We start from the raw sequence: 26805 nt of genomic DNA, 5'->3' as shown, positions 1-26805 counted from the left end.
GCCAACCCCCCCAAGATGGATAAGTAAAAATGGAAATTTTTTATAACCCATTCATAAGCAGATTCAGGCAAACTTTGGCTCCCGAGCCATCAGCATAAGCCGCTGGCGGGCCGAGACGCAGGCACGGAGGTAAACCTAAGTAAACAAAGTGACCCAGCCTGCCAGCGGCTTACCCTGACGGGCCGGGACAGCAACTGGTAGAGAAATTTTGTGGGGGGGGAGAGAAGCTGGGGGTCAGGGGAGTAACCCCTGTGACCACCCCTGACATGACCCCACCCCTAGCCTGGGACCCCCACACTCTCCCCATCCCATCCCTTTCCACCTTATCTGGGGAGGGCCAGGGGAGGATGTCTCTGGCCTGGCTGGAGCTGCTCTGGTAGGCTGGGTGGCACAGCCGCAGCCTGCTCCGGCAGGCCAGACCGGGTGGCGCGGCCGCAGCATGTTCCAGCGGGGTGGGCCGGGTGGCATGGCCGCAGCATGCTCCGGCGGGCGGGGTGGGCGGCGCAACCGAAGCCTGCTAGCCCCGGAGCTGCTTCGGAGGCTGGGGAGAGAGCAGCGTGGCCAGAAGTGGAGACACTCTGGCCCCGCCTCTTCCCTTCTGGCTCTGCTGGCTATGCTGCCTCTCCTTGCCCCCTTTGTTGGGGGGGAGGGGCTGTGTCCCACCTCTCCCTCTCTATATCTGTTCATAAGCGACCCCCTTCTCTGATGCTTCCATTTTTTACTAAAAAAATTTGGCTTATGAACGAGTATATACGGTAGATTTTTTTGTTCCTACCCCCTTTCCTACCAAAGAACGATCACTTAGTAGGTAGTGGTCCATCAGCCTTGTTTACATTTGGCAGAGGCGTCATCTTGCTCTTTGTCTCTGAGGAACTGGTTTGGCCACCCCCGGATTTATCTGGAAAACATACTTTTGATCATGATCTCAGCTTTATGTTTATAACTTCGCATATAACACATATGTGCATTTTACTATGATATTATCGATCAGCAAATTATGAGTTTTTAAATGACACCCCACAAGGTGCACCTTGGACAAACATTATTACAATAGCATGTAGGGTGTGAACATAGGTATATATTCTGTCACATATTTAATGACTTGGATACCAGGCTGGTTGCATTGGTAGATGGTCTCCTCCTTGCTATGTATGAAGAGGCAGTGTCAGAGCTGACATTATTCAATCTATCAGCGCCTTCAGTACTGTTGATTGCAAGGTGGTGTTGAACAGACCTCTGGACCACAGTAGGAATGGAGGAGGCTATTTTTTTGGGTTGCTCCATTCTTGATGATCATTCACAACTAATTTTTGAGGACAAGTTTTCCTCCTCCCTGACGGTGTTCATATAAGGGGTTCCACAGGGTTCTGTCTTGTGTTCCCTGTGGAACGTGTACATGGGATCTTTAGGAGGGTTAGTAAGGAGACATGAGTCTTCAGTATATTGGTGATATGCAGATGTCTATCACCATTCTGTCCAACCAGGCAAAGCTGTGCTTTCCCAGAATTTTGGTAAGACTTGGGTATACATGAGGGCTAATCTGGGAAGACTCATTCTGGATAAAACTAAGGTAATGTTGATTGGGGAAGCAGCTACAAGACATGGCCAGGATTATCTCAGTCTCTTAGACCATGGTATGTATCTGTCCTCCTTTTGTTTGTGTTCACAAAAATCTAGGGATATGGTTAGATTTCCAGCTACTCTTAGGTGGCAGCAGTGGTCAGGATGATACTCATCCTCATATGATTCTAGCCAGGAGGTTGTAAATTTTGTTGCTGGATGCAAGCCTCAGTGATACTGGTCATGTTTTTGTCCCCTTGAGGTTAGACATCGGCTGTGAGCTCCACATGAGGCTATGCCTGTTCAAGACCATTGTGAACTGAAGCAGATATTGAATTTGGCAGTCCACTGATTGTATTATCTCTTGCCATGATCTTCCCTGACTGCCTGGTAGTCTCCTGGTGAAGTTTAAGATCTTGTTCTATGGGTCAAAACCAATCAAGTGTTTATAACCCGTCTGTTTGAGTAACCATCTTCCACCATGCAGTACTGCTGCAGCTGTGATCAGCGGAGATGTTGGAGTTGATAAGAAAGGGGCTGCTGGTGGGTCTTTCTCAACTTTGGACCCCTCATCTTTGGGACTCACTCCCTGACTCCTGTCTAAAATAGTACAAATCCCTTGACGTTCAGGGCACTCTGAAATGCCTGTCTATGATCCCAACTTTTGGGTGAGTGGGGAAAAATTGTGAGGTGGTAATGCTGAGTTCTTCATTTATTTTCTTTGATTGTTGGCAAGGGAGTGACTTGAAATTGCTGGATTTGTAATTTTGTAAACTTTTTTAAAAACTGGAGTCTTAAATATTTGTAAAGAGCACCCAAAGCTCATATGTTAAAGAAATTACAGTTTCTCTCCTTTTGTTTTCTGCTGGAGATGTGTACTTGAAGTATATGGAAGTTAAAACTTCTGTAGCATGGATTAGTTGCTGATGATTCTTTTAGCAAAATGTGCAAGCCAGGTCCATGCTGCTCATGGTGGTGGTGTCATCCCTCATTTATTACAGCGTTAAGAGTTTCAAATTGCCTAATTGGGTTTCATGAGAAAATGCCTTAATTAATTAAATGTGCTAACTTGATGGTACTTCCTGTTAGTAAGGCAATAATTTCAGTCTGGGATGAATAAACAAGTGCTGATGCTGTAGGCCAAAGCCTCATGTAGCACAGGAATCGGATTATTGTTGCTGAGTTAAATGGAAGCAACCGTAAATTCTTATTAAATTGACATTTTGTGTTTAAATAATCACATTTTAAATGAGTTTTTACAAGTACAAAACCCCAAAATAAGCTGTAAACTTTGGAAAAATCTCACTCTATATCTACTGTTTCCTCTTCCTCCACTAATGTTTTAAACCTTAATAAAACTTTGCACACTACAATGGGATCTTATTGTTGCAGGAGCAATTGTTAATTCATTTAAGATACTCCAAACATAGACATTTGACAGCCTGACTTTTTAAAAAATATATACATTAACCTGATTCTGTATATGGCAAATGGAGGGCAATATATGCATATCTTCTGAGATATGCTGTTTATATACATGTTCACTTGAGATTAATCCAACTGTCACTGGATGTCACCATTGTATCACAGAAACAACTGCAAGCAGGTTGGGACTTCATTCTTGGTGTGTAAAGCCAATTTCCCTTGCTTTAGAAAAAAGTGTTTTGATTTGTGACTCTCCCAGTGCCATGAAAAAACTCATATTGTGGAATGCTATAACATTGTGTCCGGTCTTGCCACTTATTCAAAGTGAGCTGTTGTCTTTCAGTGTGAGTAGTCCCACTGATTTCAATGGAACTGACTCTGCCACTCTTACATTGCATAGTCTTGGTGAAATCAATGCAACTACTTGTGGAGTACAGTGTTACTCAGTCTGAGTAAGATGGCAGAGACAGGAACTCATATAACATTGGATATGACCAGTTTTGGGGTGTGGAATGAAGTGACAGGTGGAACAATAGTTTTGAATAAGCAAATACTTAAACTGAAATTATTTGGATTGACAATAAAAAAATCACTGATATGTGTTATGCTGCAGCACATTTGAACGTACATTCAGTTGCAACAATTGGATAGGGGACTAGGGTGACCAGATGAGAGGAAGAAAATATCAGGACACATGGGGGGAGGAGTCGCCGGCGGAGGAAAAAAAAAAAGCGGAGTGCAAAATATCGGGACGCGGGACAAACGCCTAAATATCGGGACGGTCCCGATTATATCGGGACGTCTGGTCACCTTATAGGGGACTTCCTTAAGTCAATTGGGGGGTGGGGAAGTAACACATCTTGAAGACTTGAGAGGTCCTTTAAAATATGGAAATTATGCACGAGGTCATATTTGCAGCTGTCTTCTTAAAGGCATTTAACTGTATAATATGAACCTTACTGTATATGTTATTAATGATGCAATGGACGTGTAGCTGCATGTACAAAATTAAGTTCATTCTCTGTGGATATTTGTATAAATAAAAGACAAAATCCACTTCTGTCCCAACTATACAGAGCAGTGAAGTGCGCACATAATGACTACTGCAGTGAGGCTCACAGAACATGTAACAAGAGAGGACCAAGGGATGGAAGGAAACTATGTCCTTTATGGATCTTCTTGTGCCCAAATCACTGAAGAAACAGAATACATAAAAAAGGTACAATTTTTTCATTATTCTTATTGTGCTGTCTTGTCCTCTGATCCGGAGGAGAACAATGAATACATCCCATTGCAAGTAAGAAAATAAAAAATCTGAATCCTTCTACACTGTCTAAATTTTCCAAGCTAAACAAGTGTGTGTTGACTTACTGGGGAAATTCACAGTTCACTGTCCCTTAAACTCTTTCTGGTCTAATACCATTATAATGGAGTCTAACACACAACCTCAAGGAACATTGATTAGTTTGAGACAAGGATTTAATTGGGGTATGCACAACTGTCTTTATAATGAGTCATATGAGGGAGCAGACCAAATGCTTGTCCGAATGTCACTCTGAGAATTTTGTACCAAAATTCTCAAGCATCCCATGATCCTAAGTCATATTCATGATGCAATATCTGAGGAAGGGATGATTTTTTGAAACATGTGCGAGACTCATAGCATATGCCCTCTTTTGGGTCAATGAAAAGTATGTTGATCCTGACACTAAAATAAATAGTTAAGTTCCATGCATCCATTTCTGCATCAGAGATCTCTTGGACAATGTGGTTTGGCTTGTTGAGGACAGATGTTTTATTTCTAGTATCCAAGCAAAAGAGCACAATGGTGATCGTTCCCAAAGGCAACTTTTCTGCATTGCTGCTGACCTAAGGAGAACGTCCTGGAATAACTAACCTGGCAGATTGACAAGAAAAAATCATCTTTCTTTTTGTGACCTATTTCTAATCTTTTCCCTGCAGATCAGATCCACACTAGCAAAGATTCAAAATCAGGTATGCAAAGAAGCAACAAACCATAAAATTGCAAATGACAAATCAAATGCATAGGCTTCCCTTCCCCTGCAGCTCCCAGTCCCAACCCTCCCTGCACAATCGCTCACCATCTCCCGTCTAGCTCCCAGTACCGCTCCCCACTTTCATCCCCAGTCACAGTTGCTCTGTTCACACTCTAAACTCCTTCAGTCTATCTCGAGAGCATGCTCAATCACTCTGTGGGGATGGCACATACACAGCCTTGTCAGCGCTAGGAGGAGCTGGAGCGTGCTCAGTGAGGATGGAATTTTGGAGATTTTAGCAAGGTCTAAGACAGGGGTAGGCAACCTATGGCACACGTGCCGAAGGCGGCACGTGAGCTGATTTTCAGTGGCACTCACACTGCCCAGGCCCTGGCCACCAGTCTGGGGGGCTCTGCATTTTAATTTAATTTTAAATGAAGCTTCTTAAACATTTTAAAAACCTTATTTACTTTACATACAACAATAGTTTAGTTATATATTATAGACTTATAGAAAGAGACCTTCTAAAAACGTTAAAATGTATTACTGGCATGCGAAACCTTAAATTAGAGTGAATAAATGAAGACTCGGCACACCACTTCTTAAAGGTTGCCGACCCCTGGTCTAAGATCTCTACAGAGCATGTGAAAACGGTGATTATTCAAAGGCTTAGCGCTTGACCAAACTTTGGTGGATATTAAGAAGAATATCAAAAGGCACAGGACTGATACAAAGGCCACCCTCTAGTCTATGCTCCAAAGCAGGGACTTTCTCTAGCATCATTCTGAAATGGCTGAACCATTTTGGCAGAAACATTCCAAAAATACTCATCCTGAAGGAGATACCTGGCATGAAAAATGTTAGCCCAAATGGATAAAGTCTGGCAAATGTAAGCAACTAAAAGAGGGTCTTATAATGGGAAGTGTCAGGCAACCTTAATAATAGGCATTGCTGCTAGTCCCAATACTATAATACGCCATATGCTGCAATATTCTAAATGTTAATTAACCTCATGTACGAAGTAACACTCTGGAGAACCAAAAGCAGTTATTTATTGGTAATGATATGCTAATGCTTTCAAATGTAAAACCCTGGAGAGCTGCACAAATAGAACACTGTTTGATTTAATATTGAAGGTGGGCAATTAGTCAGTACCTGGAAACTGTGGTGACTGGTGCTTTGTAATTACTCTAGACCATGATCCTGCAATGAGCGCCATGCAGGCCTGGGTACCTGGAGCTCATTGCAGGTTGGGGGCCTGAGATAGGAAGGTAGACGAGGGCAGGGTTACCTTCATGAACCCAGTCTGCTAAAGCTGTCGTTTATCAATTATTTTTATGTTTGTTCATTTTCAGCAGCCTTTCCGAGTGCCCAGAAATGAGTTGGAGGGTGAGAAGGACACGCTTAACTCCAGCTACAATCTAACCCTGGAAAAGCTGAAAGAGACCGACCAGCAGCTCTTGCTTGTGAACAGGGAGAATGAAATACTAAAGATCAAGGTGCATTCCATTTTAACAGTCTCTAATGCATATTTCAGCTTGTCAGCTGAAGAGAAGATCCAGTTTTACCTGGATTAAAGTTCCATCCCAGCAGTGGCAGGAAAGCAATCGTTCATCATGGCATTGCCCTCTCTATGAAGTGCAATAACCCTGCAGAGTCTCATCAGATTTTCTTATTAGGATGAAATAGATTTTTAACTAGCTGATGGTGGAATTCATACTGAAGCCGTTGTTGGGAACTACAGCTTGTCGGGCTGTGCTCTGGGTTTGTATTTTCTTGCAGTGGCTCCTGGCATGAAGTCTGCTCAGCCAGTGGTCTAGAGCAGGTGTGCTTGTAACCAGTCAGAAATGTATCAGTCATTTTAAACCCTCAACCTTCATCTCTGGTCAGGAGGGGCTGTTGTATCACACAGAAAATCTGCATCCTTTATTCAAAAATTAGAATTTAATTTTTATTTGCCATATATTTTTATGGGTTTGTAGGGTTTTTTTCCCCTGCAAGAATTGGTGCTAACAGTTGTTCAAACAGGATAGCAACTGCATCATTTTTGTGCTACCCGATTTCCATAATAAAGTGTGTACGTTATTAATCCTATTGCAATGACCTTTTCCAGCTGGATGCGACAAGAGAAGCAGGTGCACAGTCTCTAAGACATGCCTCGAAAAGTCTATATGAGAATTACTGCAGTCGGTCTGAAGAACTTAAGAAAAAGCATGAAGATGATAAACAGCTGATGCAGGTACAGCACTCTCCTGTGTGTGGAAAAGGCAAACATTGGAGCATGCAGGGATACAAGTGTTCCTTCTGTCCAATATGCTGGCAACTCCATATGTCAACATAATAAATCAGTACCTTGGCTGTATAAATAGAGACCTAACTCTTTAAAAACACGACTCTGTGGGTCCAACTGATGGTTCCTTAAAGGGGCCTGATTTTCAGAGGATGCTCAGCACATTCTGAAAACCAGGTCCCTTTAAGGTGGACACCCAATGTGGAGGGATCCAAAATCACTAGTCACTCTTGAAAATGTAGGTCATTGCTTCTAATGCAGACTTCCATTGTCTTATAGGCTTAACTTTAACTACAGTACAATATAAAAATGGAAAGCTTAAAACAAAACTCTTGTTCTGTTTTCCCTGTGTCCAGTCTCAGATTTGATGGGTACAGTGCTCAAAATAAGGCAGGAATAAAGGGGTAGAATTTGCCCTATTCTCTCACTGCTCACTGTTGGGGGGGAAAATAGCATGGATCTTTCTTGACTACAGGTGGTCAGGATTTTCACAGAGGGCCTACCGGTGGTCAGTTGTGGGACTGGCAACATACTGAAGAATAGCAGCAAAATGGTTTTGCTGAAAATGGAAATCATCTTCATTCATTGGTTTTGGCTTTTTTTTTTTCCCCCCTTCAATTTTCTCTAACCACAGGCCTGCAAACTTGAGCAAGAGCAAAAATTGAAACAAAATCTAGAAAATGTCAATTGTGTAACTGAAAGACTCGAAGAAAAGTACAGCCGGATTGCAGACATGGAGAAACGAGTGCAACGAATGGAAGAGGTATGCTCATAGGGCCCAGTCATGCAGTTCCTGGATAGGCAATAGGAGACTTCCCTATGCAAGGATCACGGCCACTGTCTCTGAGGCCATTATGTGGCTTTTGTTAGTATCTGTTGCACAATACTGAGGCCTGACCTTGCGGGCTGTTAGCCATGTGGTCAGTCCTTGCTCACTTGCATATTCTTCTTGATCTGGAATAGGTGCTATGAGTAAAGGTGTCAAGCTCTGTGGAACTACAGTAAATGTCAATTTCAATTGTATTAGCTCCTACCTCTTAAGTAATAGAACTACAGTGTAAAGGGTATCCTAAGCACTTTTATTGTCAGTCTCATGTTGCAATCTAATTATAAAGAAGAGTTCTATTTCTTTAAAAAGTTTTTAGGCCAGATCCTCAACTGGTATAAAAGTCCCCTTGATTTCAATGAGGCTATCTCAATTTACATCAGCTGAGCATCAGGCCCTTTAAATGTAATTTGTAAATGAAATGAGGGGTCAGGTTTCTTTTTCTTTCAGTTATTTAAAAACTAGATTTTTAAATCCGTTAACTTACTTAACCTAAGTGCCATAAATTCTAATTTACGAGACTTGAAATGTCCTGGTTCCCAATGGTTTCCAAGAGGATACACCTTCAACTCCTACTCTTGCATTGTCAAAGTACAGTGTATTGCAATATGCTATTAATCTCCTCCCCTTTGTAGTGAATTTCTTTCCAAAATCCTTCCCAAGTTCTCAGCTGATTCAGAAGCAGTGAGTGTTTATAGAGAACAACTTTCCACTTGTAGTAAATAATCGTGAGCCAGTGAAAGGTATTGCAATGAACATATCACATAAAATTTAACTTTCACCATCCGTTCTGGAGTCATTAAGAATGCAGCAAGATTACACATCACTAATACAGTTCTGCCAAAAAGTCAGATGAAAAGCATTTAAATGCAATGTGCTTTCAGAACATTTCTGACACTTGTGGTGCCAAGCTGTGGTATGCTCCTGCCACAACTATGCTGCAGCCTGTGATGGGGAAGTAGAAGAGTTTGGTAACTGTGGGAGTTCCCCCAGCAATGATGAGTGACTAGAGATAATTGGGTGGGGGAAGCTCATTCTGCAGTGGGTGCTGCAATGTCATTTAATAGGGGCAGCATGTGCACTCTCCCACCCCCATGCTGGATCAGCTCCAGTACCTCACCAGTACAGGAGGTGGGCCATGTCTCCACCCTAACCCCATTCATCACTCCAGTGCTGCTAGATTCTCTCCCTGTTCTTGTGGTTAGGTTCAGGAGGACTGGAAATGTGGTTGGCTTATGCTCCTGCAGCCAAGTGGAGGGACAGTTCCTTGTGCCCTCTCCTCACTTTCCCTGATCCCTATCTTTTTGCACACCTGAGTAGAGTCAGCCACAATAACTCATCTTCTGATATTTTTAATACACCTCTGAACATCTTTCTCCCGGAGTATATTGTCCCTTACTGTGTTCCCCTGAAGCATTTCTCAGTGGTGTTCCCAAGCCCTTCCCTCTGGTACACCCAGGCAATCCTCATGCACATCAATAGGTTTCTTACACCATGACCTTTCTTACCTCACTCCAGTTTCTTACCCCATGCACTGAAACTTTCAGAGGTGCCTCCTATACCTCACATCTGACTGGCCAGGCTGATAGCAGATGTGGTTTAGCACTGTGTAGTTTGGCATTACAAATCTGCACACAATCTGTTGCACTGTGGAGCTGGCTGAGGAAAGGTGCTGTGGGTAGAACACACAAAGCTTCATGGCTACTTGCACCACAGCTAGGATCTCTTCCAGCCAGCTCCATAGACAGACAAGGCTTATATGTTGATGTGTTTGACTCATATCTCTTGCTCCTAAAATTCTTTGCCGTATTGAAGTCAGTTGTAAAACTCTTTTTGACTTCATTAGGGTCAGGATTTCACCCTGACAGGCTAAGAAGATACATCATGGGGTGGCTGTATGTATTAATGTACTCTTTAAATTTACAACTAGGAATTATTGTACTTTGGTAACTGACATCTGACTATTTAGTGACCTAAATTTGTTACTTAAGAAGAAGTTTTCTAGTTGGATCAATTTTAATCTCTTGACCCTCAGATCCATCTTTGCAATGCAAAGTACCACTGCCCTTTTGGTATAGTTCCTGGAGCAGAAAGTGAATTGAACACATATCAGTCAAAAAGCTAATCTTCCTTACTGACAGGCTTTCCTTTAAAAAAAAAAAAAAAAAAAAAAGATTTCTAATTGAAATAATCATTTTTTCCACTGTAAATCAATACACAGCTGCTCCCTGGTAACCCTGCCTTTTCTGACCCAATTCAGAATGATGACAGATGCTTCTGGACCTCGCAAGGGGATGAGGGTATATCTGTAGGTAAATTTCCAGCTGGTTACACCTGACGCATCTCTGGTGGTTTTGTATGTTTTCAGATAGTGATTGAAAAATTAGTTAATCACTTTACATACATTTTGTATGTGCACATTATTACTTCTTCATTTTTCCCTAGGAAAAGAAAACATTAATAGAAAAAAAGCAGTCATTTGAAGAGAAGCTTCTATCAAACTCTGAAGATACTAAGAGGTGAGCAAATAGCATATGAAGAAATGCTTTTTCTGTTCTGTAGGATTATTTCAAGTGAAATACCTAACAATAACTTGGCTAAGTTCTCCCAAGTAGTGGATATATACATGGTGTTAGGCCTAACGCCTTCACTGTCTTTACTTTTTAAAGAAGAATATAATTTCTCCTGTGACATGTCCAGTAGGGTTTCCAGACCTGGGTTTATTTAGAGAATAAGTAATTGTTCTCTACTACTCTGACATGTGAAGGCACGCGCTCAAATCTTGCTGTCTTTACTCTGGGAAAACTCTTGGTTCAATTAACAGGAATTCTGAGTAAAGACTAATTACGGATTGCAGGATTTGGCTTGCAGAGAGGAAACCATTCTACCCACTTCAACCCCCACCCTGTTAACCAGAATTAATATCTTAATGGCTTTTGGGGCCTCTTCCAAAGAATACATTTTAATAATTTCTATCTTCTGTTCAGTTCAATTTCCTCTAAAGCCCACCTCCCTCCCTAGGCTTCAGAGCCTGGTCTCCCGCCCAAGCCACAACTTCAAAGCACTTTCAACGTAGCTAGCAGAAGCCCTACAAGCCCAAGTTTGTCAACCCGGGCTGGGAGGCTTACTGCCACAGGCTATGTAGATGTTCCCAAGTTACTATGCAGTACACTATTACTTTGGCAGTATATGCCATGATGAACGGTTGAAGAATTGCTCCAATACATTATACCTAAACTTTATTCTTCCAGTATGAAGTATGAGTGGTGCTGTTTTTCCTATAATTGAATATAGTTGTTAAAGATAATGTAAGAAATAAACTACAATTGTTCCTTCTTTTATATCAGACTATGCTTATTACCCATGAATTAAATTATTTCACATACAGCTGATATGAATCAAGGCCGATACAATGACTTGGAATTCCACGTGGAATGCAAATTATTGGATCTGGTCACTAAAGGAATCTTAATGCCTGTATTTATAATTCATATATTAATACAACTTTGGCCAAACCCAAAAGGTTGGTGCTCAGATTGCTAGTTGGTATATTCTTAGTTCAGAAAGCATATGTCAGGCCACTCATTAGATCTTTTGGGAATAATATATCCCCTTAATATCCACTGAAAAAGTTATTGGTAATCTGTCTTTTCCCCACCAGCTGTCTTGATCTTCAAGTGGAGATTTTCACGGTACAAGAACAGATTTCTCACTTGCAGCATGTGATCCAGACCCAGCATCAAAGCCTACGCAGTGTGATACAAGAGGTCAGGTTAACCAAGCACGTTTAGTGTATGGGGAACAAAAATTAGAGACTTGTTTTAGTGCTTCCTTCACTTTGTGAAGTTTATTATTGATGATGTGATGATCTCCATCACAGGACACGCAAAAACAGTTAGAAATAGATGTTATGTACTATTTTATATATAATTTAAAAGAAAAGAAAGCGGCAACACTTTAAAAAATGGGGGTGATTCTAACCTCCCAGAGTGACAGTGATTGAAATAGAATGTTGCAAGGAAGGAAGAAAGGAAGGTTTTTGTGTCCTGCAAGTGGGATGGAAGGACTGAGGTAGCTGCCCAAGGAGCATAGGAGAACAGGCCCATACCGTAGGGCTACATCAGGAAATACTGAGTCCCCAGCCAATTTAAGGTACATTGGGAATATCCCTAAAATGTGGCAGAGCATGGATACTCACTCCCCAGGAGAAGACTTAATGTAGCTTCTGAAATAGTGTTTGGTTAGCTACTACTGCAGAGGCAGCAATGAATACAAGAGCTGCAAACCTCTTATGTATGTTCCACAAAATGAACCGCCTTTTTATGGGGAACATTGAGTCTCTAACGATGCTTGGCTGCTGCAGTTATAGGCACTGTGTAAGACAGTCAATAAAATAAAAAGGTGTCTGGAAATCTATAGGCTGTTCCTTACTAGAGGCTCAAATCCTGCTTGCCTGATGCACACAAGCAGTCCTAGTGAAGTCAGAGACTAAAGCAAAAAGGATTTGGTCCCAGATAAAGCTGGCACAAAACTTGAAGCCATTTTAATATTTATTACTTGACATCCCATGTAAAGAGGGTACTAATATGAGCTATTATCACAAAGAGTATTAATTTGTGCTCAGCTAAACTACCTGTACAAAATCTAATTCACATTTTGTGAATCGTCATAGGATCATCAGAGAATCGTCTCATCAGCCTTAGCTTGCTTAGGCTAAGAAAGCTGCGTGTGGGGAATAAATGTGTGTTTGGGCACAGAGACCAAGAATAAAAAAGGCAGACGGGTTACCCTAAATGGAAGTGTGACTTCATGATCTGTTTAAAAATAAGTCATTACACTTTCTCTAGAGTATTTTTTTTATCATGTAGACTTCAGACTATATTGACTTTCTTGATCCTCATGCTCTGATAGCATATCCCCCTACTTAAAGTTTGGTTATTGAAAGTGTATCTAATATATTACAAGGTTTGAAAACCATTGCTAACTTTACTTTCTAACTCTTAGATTGAAGAACTGAACAACGGACTACAAAACCAAGATAAAAAAATTAAGGCTATGAAAGAAAAGATAAATATGCTTGAAGCTCAGGTAAAGGGAAAGATTGTATCATACCAAACTCTACAATTGTGAGCCTAAAACTATTTCAAATCTGCATCTTTTTGAGTCTCCTTTTTTCTTCCCCCAAGTAGTCATCAAGAGATTTATCATCATCTTCCGCCAACTGTATGGTACAATAAGATTCTTAAAGTATTTTTCTGATGACACAGAAGTGGGAGTGGTTGGTACAGTTGCAGGTGGGGTTTTCAAAAGCATTCAGCAAGGGTCTAACTCTGCTCCTATTGAACACAGTGGTAAGTTTGGTCAAAGTTAGATCAAAGCAGAGTGCTTTTGGAAATCTCTCACCTACATGTCCCTGTGTCCCTAGAGCTATTTCTATTCAATATACAATATTGGTGAGTTTGGGGGGAAGAAAGTCAAAACTGCTAATTTCTATTTAACAGTTATTATTTGCACTATGGTAGCACCCACTGCCTGCCAGGCACTTTCCAAATATGTGCTAAGACACTGTGCCTGCCCCAAAGAGCTCAACCTGAGAACACAAACAACGTATGAAGGCATAAAGGTGAGGGATGAAAGGATAATTGCTTTTTTTGTATCCACTTTCCCCAGCCAGCCTTCTGCCTAATCATAATTCCTTAGTAATTTCTTTTAGGCCACAGGCTGGAAGTGGGAGTTAGGGAGGAGAGGGACCGCATTCTGCATTTCATAGGGACTGGAGGGAAGCAGTGTGCATTTTGGGGTGGCTAGAGAAGAGGTTGTTGCAGTAATGCAGATATGAAATGAGTGCCTGGATGAGAATTTTAGCAGTGAGGATATAATTTAGGCCCTGATCCTGCAAACACTTACCCACATGGTGAACTTTACATACCACAAATAAAGTGAAGCATTTGTGTAAATATTCTCAGCATAGGGCTTATAATATATATTTTGGGCATCATTAAGAAAGGGATAGATAATAAGACTGAAAATATCATATTGCCTCTATGTAAATCCATGGTATGTCCACATCTTGAATACTGCGTGCAGATGTGATCACCCCATCTCAAAAAAGATATATTGGAACTGGAAAAGGTTCAGAAAAGGGTAACAAAAGTGATTAGGGGTATGGAATGGCTTCCGCATGAGGAGAGATTAATAAGACTGGGACTTTTCAGTTTGGAAAAGAGATGACTAACGGGGGATATGATTGAGATCTCTAAAATCATGACTGGTGTGAAGAAAGTAAATAAGGAAGTGTTATTTATGCCTTCTCCTAACAAAAGAACTAGGGGTCCCCAAATGAAATTAATAGGCAACAGGTTTAAAACTACAACAAAAAAGGTATTTAGTCTCACAACGCAGAGTCAACTTGTGGAACTCTTTGCCAGAGGATGTTGTGAAGGCCAAAAAAGAACTAGATACATTCATGAAGGATAGGTCCATCCATGGCTACTAGCCAGGATAGGCAGGGATGGTGTCCCTAGCTTCTGTTTGCCAGAAGCTGGGAATGAGCGACAGAGGATGGATCGCTTGATGATTACCTATTCTGTTCATTCCCTCTGGGGCACCTACCATAGGCCACTGTCAGAAGACAGGATACTGAGCTAGATGGACCTTTGGTCTGACCCAATATGGCCGTTCTTATGTTCTGATAGTCTTAAAACATGTGTGTTTGGATTTTCTAATAATGTCCCTTGCTCACTTTCAGCTTCTGAGGAAATATTACATGTTGGTATTTTGGAAAGCATTAGGCTACAGTGAAGAACTGTGCATTCTGTCAAAATAATTACCCCATATTTTCAGCATTGCATAGAAACTAGCCTCTTGCAATTTTACATAATCTTCAGTAGCAATACTGTTATTGTTTTGTGTGGTTTTTGGCAACATTTTACAGTTTGTAACAATCTTGTGTAATGACGCATTGCAGCAATATAGTTCTTGACATCCCATTGTAAACACTAGTCTATAATTCTGGAATTTACATTGGTACAAACATTAAATATATTACAAATAAAATGCTTTTCTGCTATTCAGAATCTTAATTTCAGTCATAGCAGATCCAGTAAATTGATTCTAATTCCAGTATGTGTGGGGCATTATATATAATCCACACACACATATAAATATAATAAATACATATGCTATGTTAATTATAACTCTAATTATATAGTTCTAGACATTTTCAAAGTGACCTGTACAGGCTAATTAGTGTTCCCATCCAGCCACCGTATCCCATCCCATCCCATCCCATCCAGCCACCCATCCAGGCCATGCCTGCCCCCAAGGATCTCAGTCTAAATAATCAAGACAGATCAAAGGATAATTATTGCCATGTTTCAGACAGACCAGAGCAGGGAGACTAATGCATCATGCAAGATGTTGTCCAGGCCATCGAGGAGAATGAGGCACCACAGCAGAATACCCAAATCAAAATATTTTGGGGGCATTGGTTTTTTGATGGAAGAATATATAAATATATAAAAAAATTAGTGTAGTCAAAACCTCATCTTTCTATTGGAAAAACAGATTTGATGGAAAGTTTTCAACCCTCAAAAATGCTTTTCAACTAACAAAAATACTCCTAAACTTCAAAAGAGCTGGGCAGGATTTTCTTACCAAGAGAGCAAAATCCAAACAGTGACAGTAATGCTGGGCACAGGAACTTGATGTTTCTTCAGGTTTTGAGGCTCGGCCAGCATACCAAGATTTGCAAAAGTGACTGCATTGTATCCCTCAGTGCCTGTAAACTGTACTGACATTCTGGAAGACCCAAAGGGCCAAATCCTAAACTGGTGTAAACTGGAATAGCTCTATCGAAATCAATGTACTAATTGGACTTGTTTCTATTTATCTGTGTTGTTGATTTATACAAGCTGAGGATCACACCCACAAACAGTATCTTTGACTTCCTTAAATGCTATAATGTACTGGTGGAAATGCAATTAATTTAATGTCTCAATTTCAGAATAAAGAACTTAAATACAAGGTGGAAGTCTGGTCTGGTCAACCCAAGATTAAAGTTTCAAAAGGTGTCTCAACAATGTAAGATTCTTTTAAAGATATTGCCATATATCTGAAATCTCTCTTACTACACTGTCTGCAAATGTTGTTAATCGTAAAAAATTGTGTCAAATGATTAATAGGTGCTATTTGTGTGTTAATGTCACATTTATTCCAACCTGCTTGAATGATTCTATTTTGGTCTTGTTAGAAATAGTCATAACGTTTTTATGCTGTAGTTTCTTTATAAAGAAAGAAAACAAAAGCCTCAATGTGAGAGAGAAATTAAGTAATTGACATTCTAAATAACAGGGGTCTTAAATGTCCAATTGGCAATAAGTCCATCAATGGTGTATCCTTCTGCCTAAATCTCATGTTGCATTCTGACTTGCAAATGGGAATGCCCTCCGTCTTGAAAGAGATGTGATGTCTGTCCTATTTACTGAGACACTGATGCAGTCAAAATCATATAACTACACCAACCAGTGAGCATCTGCACAAAATTTTGTCAGATCAACACTAAATATGAAAAGTAGCTTTTAATAATTGGTGAAGAAGATGCTGAATACTGTGATTAGTATGGGCTTAGAGGCTTGCAGTTTCAACTGTAAAAACATTTTACAGTAGAGGAATGCCATCTCCATTAATGTCACTTTAACGATGTGTGTAATTACATAGGAGAGAAAATTACACATTCACCAAAACAAATGTCTGGAGGAAAAAAACATTAAGACCCTTTCAGAAAACCCTCAGGTCTTGTGTGGGATCAACTTTAATTGCATTAGAGGAAGTGAATTGTTCACCCAAGGACCAGCACTGATGGGCTCTGGAGAAGGGAGAGAGTCATTACTACAGAGGGAAGGCAGCCATGATTCAGGTCTCTGAGGAGAGACTGTAAGGGGGGAAGAATGGGAGTGGAAAAGACAGAGTGCATTTCACACCAATATCTGGGTACAGTAGAAAGTCTAGATGCCTATACTAAGTTTGTTTCATATTGGTGTGCTTCATATTCTGAGTAATCGTTATCTTCTTTTTTTTTAGTTCATCCAGGATTGATGGGGTGTCCCCCTACTCATTGCTAGCTAGGCTACGGAAGCAAAATGGCTAGATGAGGCCATCAGTGGTGTCTGTTTCCAGCTTCCTCATAAGAACCTCTGTGTCTCTCTGCTAATGACCCTCCATTCAGTCCTTTTATATATCTTGTTATAACACAGCATGCTTGGCCACCAGGAATGGCACTTGGACAGAAGAGGAGTCATTAAATGAATAAACAAATTTGGATTTAAGGCAAGAACTGAAGAGACATTGTGTTCTTTAATGGATAGTCAAATGACAGCAGCATCCTGTGGACATTGCTGATGGTGAAATAGATACCATTGTAACAGCTTCTTACATATCGAAGAGTCCATCTTCAACAAGCATTTTATGGGCCATGAGGTACATCAAACAGTAGTTAAGAGCATATTCAGGATTAACAAACCAAAATTTGCATAATTATATCCAAAAAGGATTGGTGTTTATCAAATTTTAACACAATATTGTAATGTAACTAGAACTTTTTAAAATTGAGACGTTAATTGTAAAAGGCTATTTAATAAATTATATTTAATCTTTTCAATCTTTACATGTTAGCATCTTAAATTTATCATTTCTAATCTAGAATGTGTGTCAATGTTTTTTTTTTTTTTTTTTAAGCTATCAGAACACTATATACTAATAGGTTATTTTGGTTTTTATATAAGCATTTGGTAGCTTCCTCTAATGGTTGCACAAGTGATGACATGTGCTATGCATGTCGATTGCAGTATTTTCAGACTTTGGGAAAAGTCTAATTAAACAGTTTTAGGCAAAGCAAAAGCTTACCTTCTATGGCACTTAAAATAGAATTTATTGCTCTTCCAGACAGATGATGTTAAACTGTTTTGCAATAACCATATGTAGGTGAAAATGGTCATCTGACGTAAGTGGGAATGTTGTAGTCCAGCTACAGTATTTATATTTTGAAGCTTTTCCACGGTAAGCTTTCTTCCCAAAGCCTTCCAATAAGTCTTAAGTAAGCTACTGCTACCATCTTTAAGGAGACAGAGTAATTGTTTCTGTTCCCTTTCACTGCTGAGAAGGTCTCCCTGGCTGTTATTTGTGAGGGAATAAACATTCTCAGACCTGCAGTGGAACTGAACTACTTTTATATGGGCTCTATTAGCTGGCAGTGACCAGAATCCAGTGCTAAATTGACTAGATTCAAACCATTGGTCTAGATCAGAGGTGGGCAAACTATGGCCCGTGGGCCACATCTGGCCCACGGGACCCTCCTACTCGGCCCCTCCCCCACTGTCCCCCCTTCCCCGCAGCCTCTGCTCGCTCTGCTGCCAGCGCAATGCTCTGGGCGGCGGGGCTGTAATCTCCTGGGGCAGCGCTCTGTGCTGTGCGGTAGCATGGCTGGCTCCAGCTAGGCGGTGCGGTAAGGGGGCAGGGAGAATTGGATAGCGGACAGGGGAGTTGGGGTGGTGGTCGGGGGTGTGGATTGGGGCAGGGTGGTTAGAGGGTGGGGAACAGGGGGGTTGAATTGGGGCAGGGGTGCCAGGGGGGCAGTCAGGGAACAGGGGGGGTTGGATGGGGCAGGAGTCCTGGGGGTGGGCAAGAAGCAGGAGAGGTCAGATAAGGGGCAGGGCCAGGCCACACCTGGCTGTTTAGGATGGCACAGCCTCTGCTAACTGGCCCTCCATACAATTTTAGAAACCCGATGCAGCCCTCCGGCCAAAAGGTTTGCTCGCCCCTGGTCTAGATTCTATGATGCATTGCACCTGTCTACTCCCTCACACCTCTTTGTAATTGGAAGTACTGTAGTATAGTTTGACAGCCCTGCTGGTCACCTTGTTTATTTTCACATTGGGGAAGTTGCTTATACTAGTGATGGATGCAGTATATAAACTCACAGAAAATTACTACAAACCCATAAATTTAAATGAAGGGGACAGTGAAATATCACTTTGCTGTAATCAATGCAAGGCTTACAAAAATGCTAGTGATTAAAGTTAGGTTTGGTTTTTTTTGAATAATTAACATGTACTGATACACTAGTTTTATGCACTGGTAGAAATGTATACGATGGGGCCAACCTAGTAGAAAACAGGGAAGAGACTAACTTATACCCTCACTACATTTGACCCTTGGCTAAGCTGATCTCATGCTGACATCTTATGAATTCTGGCACTTTTACTTTCTGCAAGGAGCTGACTTTCCTGATGTTTAGACCAAATATGACAAGTGGTCATATTCTAGTTACCCAATGTGTGAGCTTTAAGGGTTATTCTTTCCAGCCCAAGTTTACAAGGCAGTAGAATCTTATCAGGAAACACTTGCAGAGGAGCTGAAGATGTGCATTACATACAGGACACAAATATAATCAGCTGCCACATGGTATTCTGCTGCTGCTCAGGCTTGCTTTGGGATTGTTGGGTAGCGGACCATCTCCACTCTCAGCTGTTAATTAGAGGGGTGTAGTTTAACGGAGATGAGCAAACTGAGGACTCATCTACCTTAGAAGTGTTACAGCAGCATACTCCCGCTGGCATAATAAAACCACCTCGTTGAGAGGTTGGTGGGAGACGCTCTCCCACGGACATAGTGCTGTCCACACCAGCTCTTAGGTCAGTATAGCTTAGTCCCACCCCTGAGCAACATAATTATGCCAACATAACCTGTAATGCGGACAAGCCCTCAGGAACACAGGGGGACTCTGCAGCAGTGTAACTGTCAACGTTTAACGCCAAGATGCAGACACGCTCATTGCCCAGGCTCGCTACCATGTGAAACAGCTGTTTAATGGGAATGGTTGTTGTAGAGTTCAAAAGGCAGGGCTGTGACTGCTCAGCAACACTGGCCGTTGTTGGCCATACACCATTTTTCTTACTCTGGCTACATCTTACATCACATAAACTGAGTTGTCTATGCTCTCCTTACTTCTAGCTCAGTGGTTTGAGCATTGGCCTGCTAAACCTAGGGTTGTGAGTTCAATCCTTGAGGGGGCCACTTAGGGATCTGGGGCAAAATCAGTACTTGGTCCTGCTAGTGAAGGCAGGGGGCTGGACTTGATGACCTTTCAGGGTCCCTTCCAGTTCTATGGAGATATACCTATCTCATAGATTTCAGTAGTTATAGTCTCTATAGGCTACTCATGGATCTGATGGAGGGAAAAATACACTATATGTAGCTAGAAGTGGAATGCCCCATAATCACTTTTGGACAAACTACAACTCCCTTTAGTCATCTGTCTTAAAATGAATCTAATTTCAACAAGATCTTAGTCCTGCGTGACTTAATAGACTTTGTATTCATGCAGCTTGTCACTTCAGGATTAGCCCCCTGTAAGGTACAAATGAAGTTTACCTTCCAGCCAGTCTGGCAGTTCAATCATGCACAGCGTGATACCTGAATTAACAGGCATAGGTTAGGGGGGGGGAAAAAAACAAAAAACACTTGACTCTTGTATAATTACTAGACAATTGTAGAGTGCTAGCCTTGATCACAGCAATTGCTCTGCCCAATGCAGTCAATCAGGTACGATTCAGTCTCATCAAGCCAATCTCTTTCTTTTCTTCTGAAAGTGAGATTGTGATTTCCTCAGTTAAGTGCATACCTCTGCACCTGCTAAACAGATGTATTTGTATAAGGCTTCAAGCAGCATCCCCTACAAATCTATCCGTATAATTATTGGGCCAAATTCTGAATGAGTTTCCAGCCCCTTGAAGGACTCAGGATTTGGCTCTTTATGTCATTTCGCAAGCTGCCACTTCACTCAAGAGGGAGATTTTTGCTGGAAATTTGAACTGACTTGGCAATCCAATCAACCCTCTCTACAGAGATAGAACATGGTGTACTATTAATAGGCATACCTTCAATGTCACAGTGCTGTATAGCGACTGAGTCATTTTCAGTGACCCTACCACTGTACTGATTTAGAAGAACTTGATCTGGTTAACACTTAGAGCCAAATTAGGACCTGCTATATGGAAACAGCCAGTTAAAAAAATAATAATAATAATAATAATAATAATTAATAATTGTTCCTTTCTCTCCCCCCTTGGTCAGTCATTCTAAACCTGGAATTTTTCTGTTGAAAACACTAGACAGCTGGGTCATTTCATTTATAGAGGAGCTTTATTTTTCTCCCCTCTCCACTCCACCCCTCCCCTCCACACACAGCCAATACAACAGATATAAAATGCGTTTTTATTTTGAAAAGAACAGTGCAGAAACTGAATCACAGGATTACATTCCTTGACCATATCATACAAACCCAGACACCAGAGAATCATTTGACAATATATTTTGAAGCCACCAGTAAGTTGGTACAACAAAATAATGTTAACAGTGTTATGCAGGCACCACAGTCTATTAAGGGGCATACATAATAAAAATACTATGTTCAAGAGTTTAAAATCACATTCATATCACTAGGTATAACGTTTACAGATCTGTTGCAAAGACAAACATAAAACATGCTTAAGGTAACATAACAGAACATTTAAAAGGTAACAATAAAACATTGTTAGCATTTGTCGGCTGGTTACCTTTAACAAAATCAAAGAACAATTTAACTTCCATAAATAAGGTCCAGTAAGATACAATTGGTATCAGAGTTTACAGTATGTACATTAAAAGCCCTATTGAGTAATGAGGCTTGACACCTTTAGGGTATGCTTTCTAAAGAATATTTTCAGTTTTTAAATTACCATATGAAAAAGCACACAATGAAGTTACCATCTGTATTTTCCTGAACTAGAGAATATAGACATAAAGGGAAAAAAAAAAAATCTAAACAGATCTGTCCAACAGCCAGAGGGATGGTTCTCAGCTGACTGCCTGGTTTCCTGTCCAAAAATTGTCCTATATGCAGTGAAGAGAGCGGTGTTGAGCAGATGGCTTACATGCTATTGATGACAGGAAAGCAGCTATGAAAACAGCTTCCTGTTGAAAATACACCAAAAAGACACTGCAAGCCTGGTCTTACTTGATTCACGTGGACATCTTTGGAGTTACACCAGTGTAAAAATGGGGTTTTGAGCAAAATCAGAATGAGGCCTTCAATCAATCAAAATATCTCTCTCTCTCTCTCTAGATATATAGATATATAGTGTTGTGTTCCTGTACTAGTGTAGCAGTTGCTAATTTCTGTTTCCTGTCGAATTACCAGGATCCTTCAATCATGGCACCACTCATACAAGTGACTCCATTAAAGAAAGTAGAATTGTTTAAGTGTCTGAAGACAATTCACAGCTAGGTTTGATTACTATTGGAAGTACAGTTCTAGCTGGATATTTTGGTTCTATGTCTCTAGAGGCTGGATGTTGATCAAGGGATCTATTTGTAAGCCTTACAGTATTAATTTTAGGAGATGAACTCTCCACTTTGAGTGAAACAGGTTTTGAAATATTTGCTGTCAAGCAGGTATCAAAATATCTCTATTATATATCTTTTTTTAAAGTTAGTCATATGGCCCAGTGTTCTCTAAAGTCTAAACAAGTGTTTGATAATTCTTTACATATTCAAAGTGTTAACTAAGATTTAGCCTTCACGAAATATTTCTAAGGCAACAGATTTTACAAAATTAGCAGTATAGCAAAACGGCAGCTTCTCTCAACTACATGTTGTAAGACAAGTGATTTAATTGTGGATTTTTGGTACAGCATATCCAACATCAGTCTCATCTACATAATCATGGAAATATGGGAGTAACAGCTGAAGAGGCACCTATGATCAACTACAAGAAAAATGAAATATCTACACTCCTTTTCACATCTTTTAAAGAGAGACAGTCTTTATGTCAAGCTCCAGAAAAGTGCTTTCTTGCCTTCAATGGCTATGGTATCATATACAAAGAATTTTATATATTTATGTAAGCAAGTTTTAGTTAAAAACATGCTTAGGCTATTAGCAACCCAAGTATATCTTTGGATACCCAATATATTTTCAGAGATAACACTATCTTTTTAAACATAAAAGGATATGCTCTAAAGAGGAAACATGGGATTTATACTCCCCAAAGGAAGATAGCATTTGGGGTTTACATAAATCAACAGTGACAATTGCAGTAAATTCTCCAACCTATGCAGTTTAAGATTGATTGTTTTGCATTCTAATTTTGGGGGGAAAGGTCAGAATTAGAACAAGAGAATTAGCATAGAAAGTTAGACAGATGGATGTATTTTACAGAAAAAGGGGAGACTAATAGTAGGTTTCATAATGATGTAAAGTATGTAAATAACAAAACATAGAAGAGTATTTTAAGTTCAAACTTTTTGCTGTCACCTTGAGTAGGAGTTTAATCCTGTAACAGTTCAGGATAGGCAGTGGTGCTGCCACACAAACAGGTGAGTGGCTATACTCTTAAGCATATGATTTATACTGATATCATGTAAAGGCTGCAACCAATCTTTGAGGCAAGTTAATGAAAAAACACTTTTAGCATTTTCCCTAGTGCTGATTTAAGTTTTTCAAGTCACTGGATGGTAAAACACCCCACAAAACAAAAACACCCTGTTCACAAACTTACATAGTTTAAAAAAGTAAGTATTTTCTACACAGTTGCATTTTTAAGGATTATTTGAACTATGGTTATTCTACTCTGGCAGTTCTATTTCTCTCCATAAAGGTGCTCCAGCTCCTGATTCAGCAAAGCACATTGGCATACTCTTAAACGCTTTGCTGAGTTGGAGACCTGGTGAACATTTTATGCCAGGTCTATAATCTAGGGGTAATCTTAGAGACAGACAACCCCCATGAAGATGTCACTATGGAAAAACCTATGCCCCATGTGAACCCTTAAACTTTGAGATTTAAGTGGTGCACTGGTCCATGTTTGGGCTTCTGTACTGAGGACAATGTCACCCGTAGAGGACGCCTTGTAACATGCAGATTCCATAGGCGACAGTGAAGGATTTAAGAAGCTTTTGATCACAGAAGTAGCTGAGACATCATTTTAGAGCAATGTAAACATGGCCAGTGTAAACTCATTGCAGAAATGTTTTCTATATTTGCAAAGAAGTTTTTGATTCAAGTGCCACCACACCAGCCTTCCTTCGTTTTTCCCCACAGACACATTTGGAACACCCTTAAAATTCAGGCTAGAGGTAGAAAATAAGACTAATTTAGAACAAATAAAAGATATGGAAATGCAGAACCAGGATAAAAAGGGTAACTTTGGCTAAGAGGACTTTCAGCTTTGGGGCATGGCTGGAAAGGAAGGCTTGTCTAAAATATTTCCTAAAGGAGTTTTGTGGACTGTCAAAATGGGAGTTTTCATGCAGCAGAGCACCACTTATTTCAGAAGCTTAAAACAATGACTTTAAGACAAGTGTATTTACCCGTCTGCACTGGTATTCTTCTTACCCATTGTTCCACCTCAACAGATGGAACTGAAGGCTGGGGTGAAGGTTACAGAAATAAAGATTTTTATAATATATAATAAATACATTCTAAAATAAATCTTCATACAATGCTGTGGTTGCTTAGTGTATTAAGCAATGTCACATTTTTACATTCATGTTTGAGATTAGGAGGACAAAATACTTGTAGATCAGGAAGAAATAATGGACTACTACCTGGAGCTCAGAAATGATTTCTGACACTACAGTAAATCAAAAAGTGAATTGAGCATGGATGGCGATGATCAAGAAAACAGATGAAAGACAAAAATCTGATGACCTCTGATTTGTATAAAGCCTGGAGGCTACCTAAGAAGAGAGATGATGAACTTAAGACATACCGGATTCAAATCCAACAATTAAAAAGAAATCAGCATATTAAACCCAGCAACAGAGCCCTTGAAAATCAGAACTACATAGGTTTGGCAGTATTGTCATCTTGGGTGCTGCATGTCATTCCTTGATTAAGTAATTACCATGCTCAGGGTTGGTTCATGCATAGTGCCATGTATAACTGCGAACTCAGAAATGAGCACTGCCTAGAGCAGTGGTCTCCAAAGTGGGGTGCGTGCACGAGGATCCTTGGGGGTGCGCGGCAGGAGTAGCGGCTTTTTAAATTTTTATTTATTTAATTTTTTTTTTGCACGCTTTGGCAGTTCGGGTGGGAGTCTGAGTGGCTTTTTTTTTTTTTTTTTTTTTTTTTTTGGCGCCACGCTTTGGCACGGCAGAGGGTGCGTGCTCAAAATTTCTTTACTGATGGGGTATGCGATCAAAAAAGTTTGGAGACCACTGGCCTAGAAGAGTGTTACAAAAAGGGTATTAAGGAGGGGAATTTTGGAGGAAGGCACACATTTCTAGGAGAGAAGACAAGAAACCAGCAGGACACAGGGATCAATGTGTGAATTAAATTTAAAAACAAAGGTTAGCAGGAGCAGAAGGTTTATACTGATATTAAGTACTTATGTATACGCATGTATAACTGCAAGAGTCATTGTTCCAATACCCTTGGGATAGTTAACCAAGCTACAAGCCTTCTGTGTTTGTACATAAAGCAGATGTTGAGCTTCTGATCTAACTGTGTACCACATAATTTATGCAACAGTATTTCAATTTTGCTAGAGTCTAGATTACTTGAAAATGAGAGTGGTCACTCTTTGCTGGACATGGTACATGAAAGTGAATTCATTTTAGGGCCATGTGGTCCTAGGGGTATTTGAAGGAAGGATTATGCTCAAATGCAGTGCTCCAAAGAATATTGGTGTAAAAACAGGTTTTGCAGCTGCTAAGCTCTGTAGCAGTTCAGAATGAAAACCTAAAAGTTTGAACTGGTAAATAGTAGTGTCATGGCAAGGGACTGAGTTCTCTCTACTTCATCATCACATCTGTGTAGAAATTGAACTATTCTATTAAAGTCTCAGCTGCAACGTGGACATTGGAAACGAATTGTTGCACAAACAAGGAGTCACAACCAGTCATACGTCACTCAGTATTGTCAGCTCAGTAAGCTATCAGTTATGGAAAAATTACATAGTGGGATCTGTGCATAGTGAACCTCCAGTTAGTGAAAATTGAAAAAAAGACTTCAAACTGCAACTTCAGCCACGCCCCCTCTTTTCTTAGAGGAAGGGGTTAAGGAGTATAGGAGCTGGGGCAGTAGGGTAAGACTTCACTACATTAGAGTTCCACTGGATACAGGCACTTTAAGAGCTTAAGACACACTGTGCTCAAGATAAGCATTTCAGGGTAGCTTACAGTAAAAGGACACTAGCATGGGAACTTTCACACTTCCATGGCGTGTAGCAATGGAGACATCTTCACTGACATAAAGGAGTGATCCCTCAGCATCTCAATCACCCATTGAAAGGAATGGGGAATTGCACCTGCTCCGTAGTTAGGATCAGGCCCAAAAGGCTATTACACGAATATAGCAGCCTTCTCTCCACTAGAATGTGACCCTAAAAAACAGTGGTTAGGAGGAACAAGAAAGGTGTGGGGAAGTGGAAGCAAGCTGGGGAGACTTAAGAAATAAGCAAGTTATCCAGTTTCTTGTGGAGAAAATGAATCTGGGAGTTCTACAAAGCAGTTCGTAGCTGATTGGAGTTTATTTTTAATACAAGTTGAATGCTACCCTGCAAAAAACTTCCAGTGTATCTAAGGGGTAAGGTATAGATTTACTTTTCTTCCCCTCCCTCCACACTATGGTTTGGTGGCTACCAGCCCATCCATATTAATATCTGAAAA

The 26805-nt window shown here is 40.5% G+C and overlaps 1 protein-coding gene across 1 annotated transcript; it reads left to right on the top strand.

Moving 5' to 3' along the window:
• The first annotated feature begins 4081 nt into the window (after positions 1-4081).
• Positions 4082-17246, top strand: CCDC68 (coiled-coil domain containing 68). The gene is made up of 10 exons (XM_065407010.1): positions 4082-4204; positions 4948-4980; positions 6338-6481; positions 7096-7221; positions 7907-8035; positions 10544-10617; positions 11760-11865; positions 13103-13186; positions 16104-16180; positions 17180-17246. Exons 1-10 carry the CDS (start codon positions 4082-4084, stop codon positions 17244-17246), a joined length of 963 nt encoding a protein of 320 aa, XP_065263082.1.
• Positions 17247-26805: the final 9559 nt, after the last annotated feature.

The sequence above is a fragment of the Emys orbicularis genome, chromosome 6 (assembly GCF_028017835.1).
Source record: "Emys orbicularis isolate rEmyOrb1 chromosome 6, rEmyOrb1.hap1, whole genome shotgun sequence".
Lineage (NCBI taxonomy): Eukaryota > Metazoa > Chordata > Testudines > Emydidae > Emys > Emys orbicularis.
The sequence above is the reverse complement of the archived record's forward strand: the minus strand, read 5'-3'. Positions and strand labels throughout refer to the sequence as shown.

Bases quoted from the DNA above. Each gene is read 5' to 3' on its own strand.
- CCDC68 (XM_065407010.1), top strand. From the start codon at position 4,082: ATGACTACTGCAGTGAGGCTCACAGAACATGTAACAAGAGAGGACCAA. The intron at 11,866-13,102 runs GTCAGGTTAACC...TCTAACTCTTAG, and splicing joins TACGCAGTGTGATACAAGAG to ATTGAAGAACTGAACAACGG. The intron at 13,187-16,103 runs GTAAAGGGAAAG...TCTCAATTTCAG, and splicing joins TAAATATGCTTGAAGCTCAG to AATAAAGAACTTAAATACAA.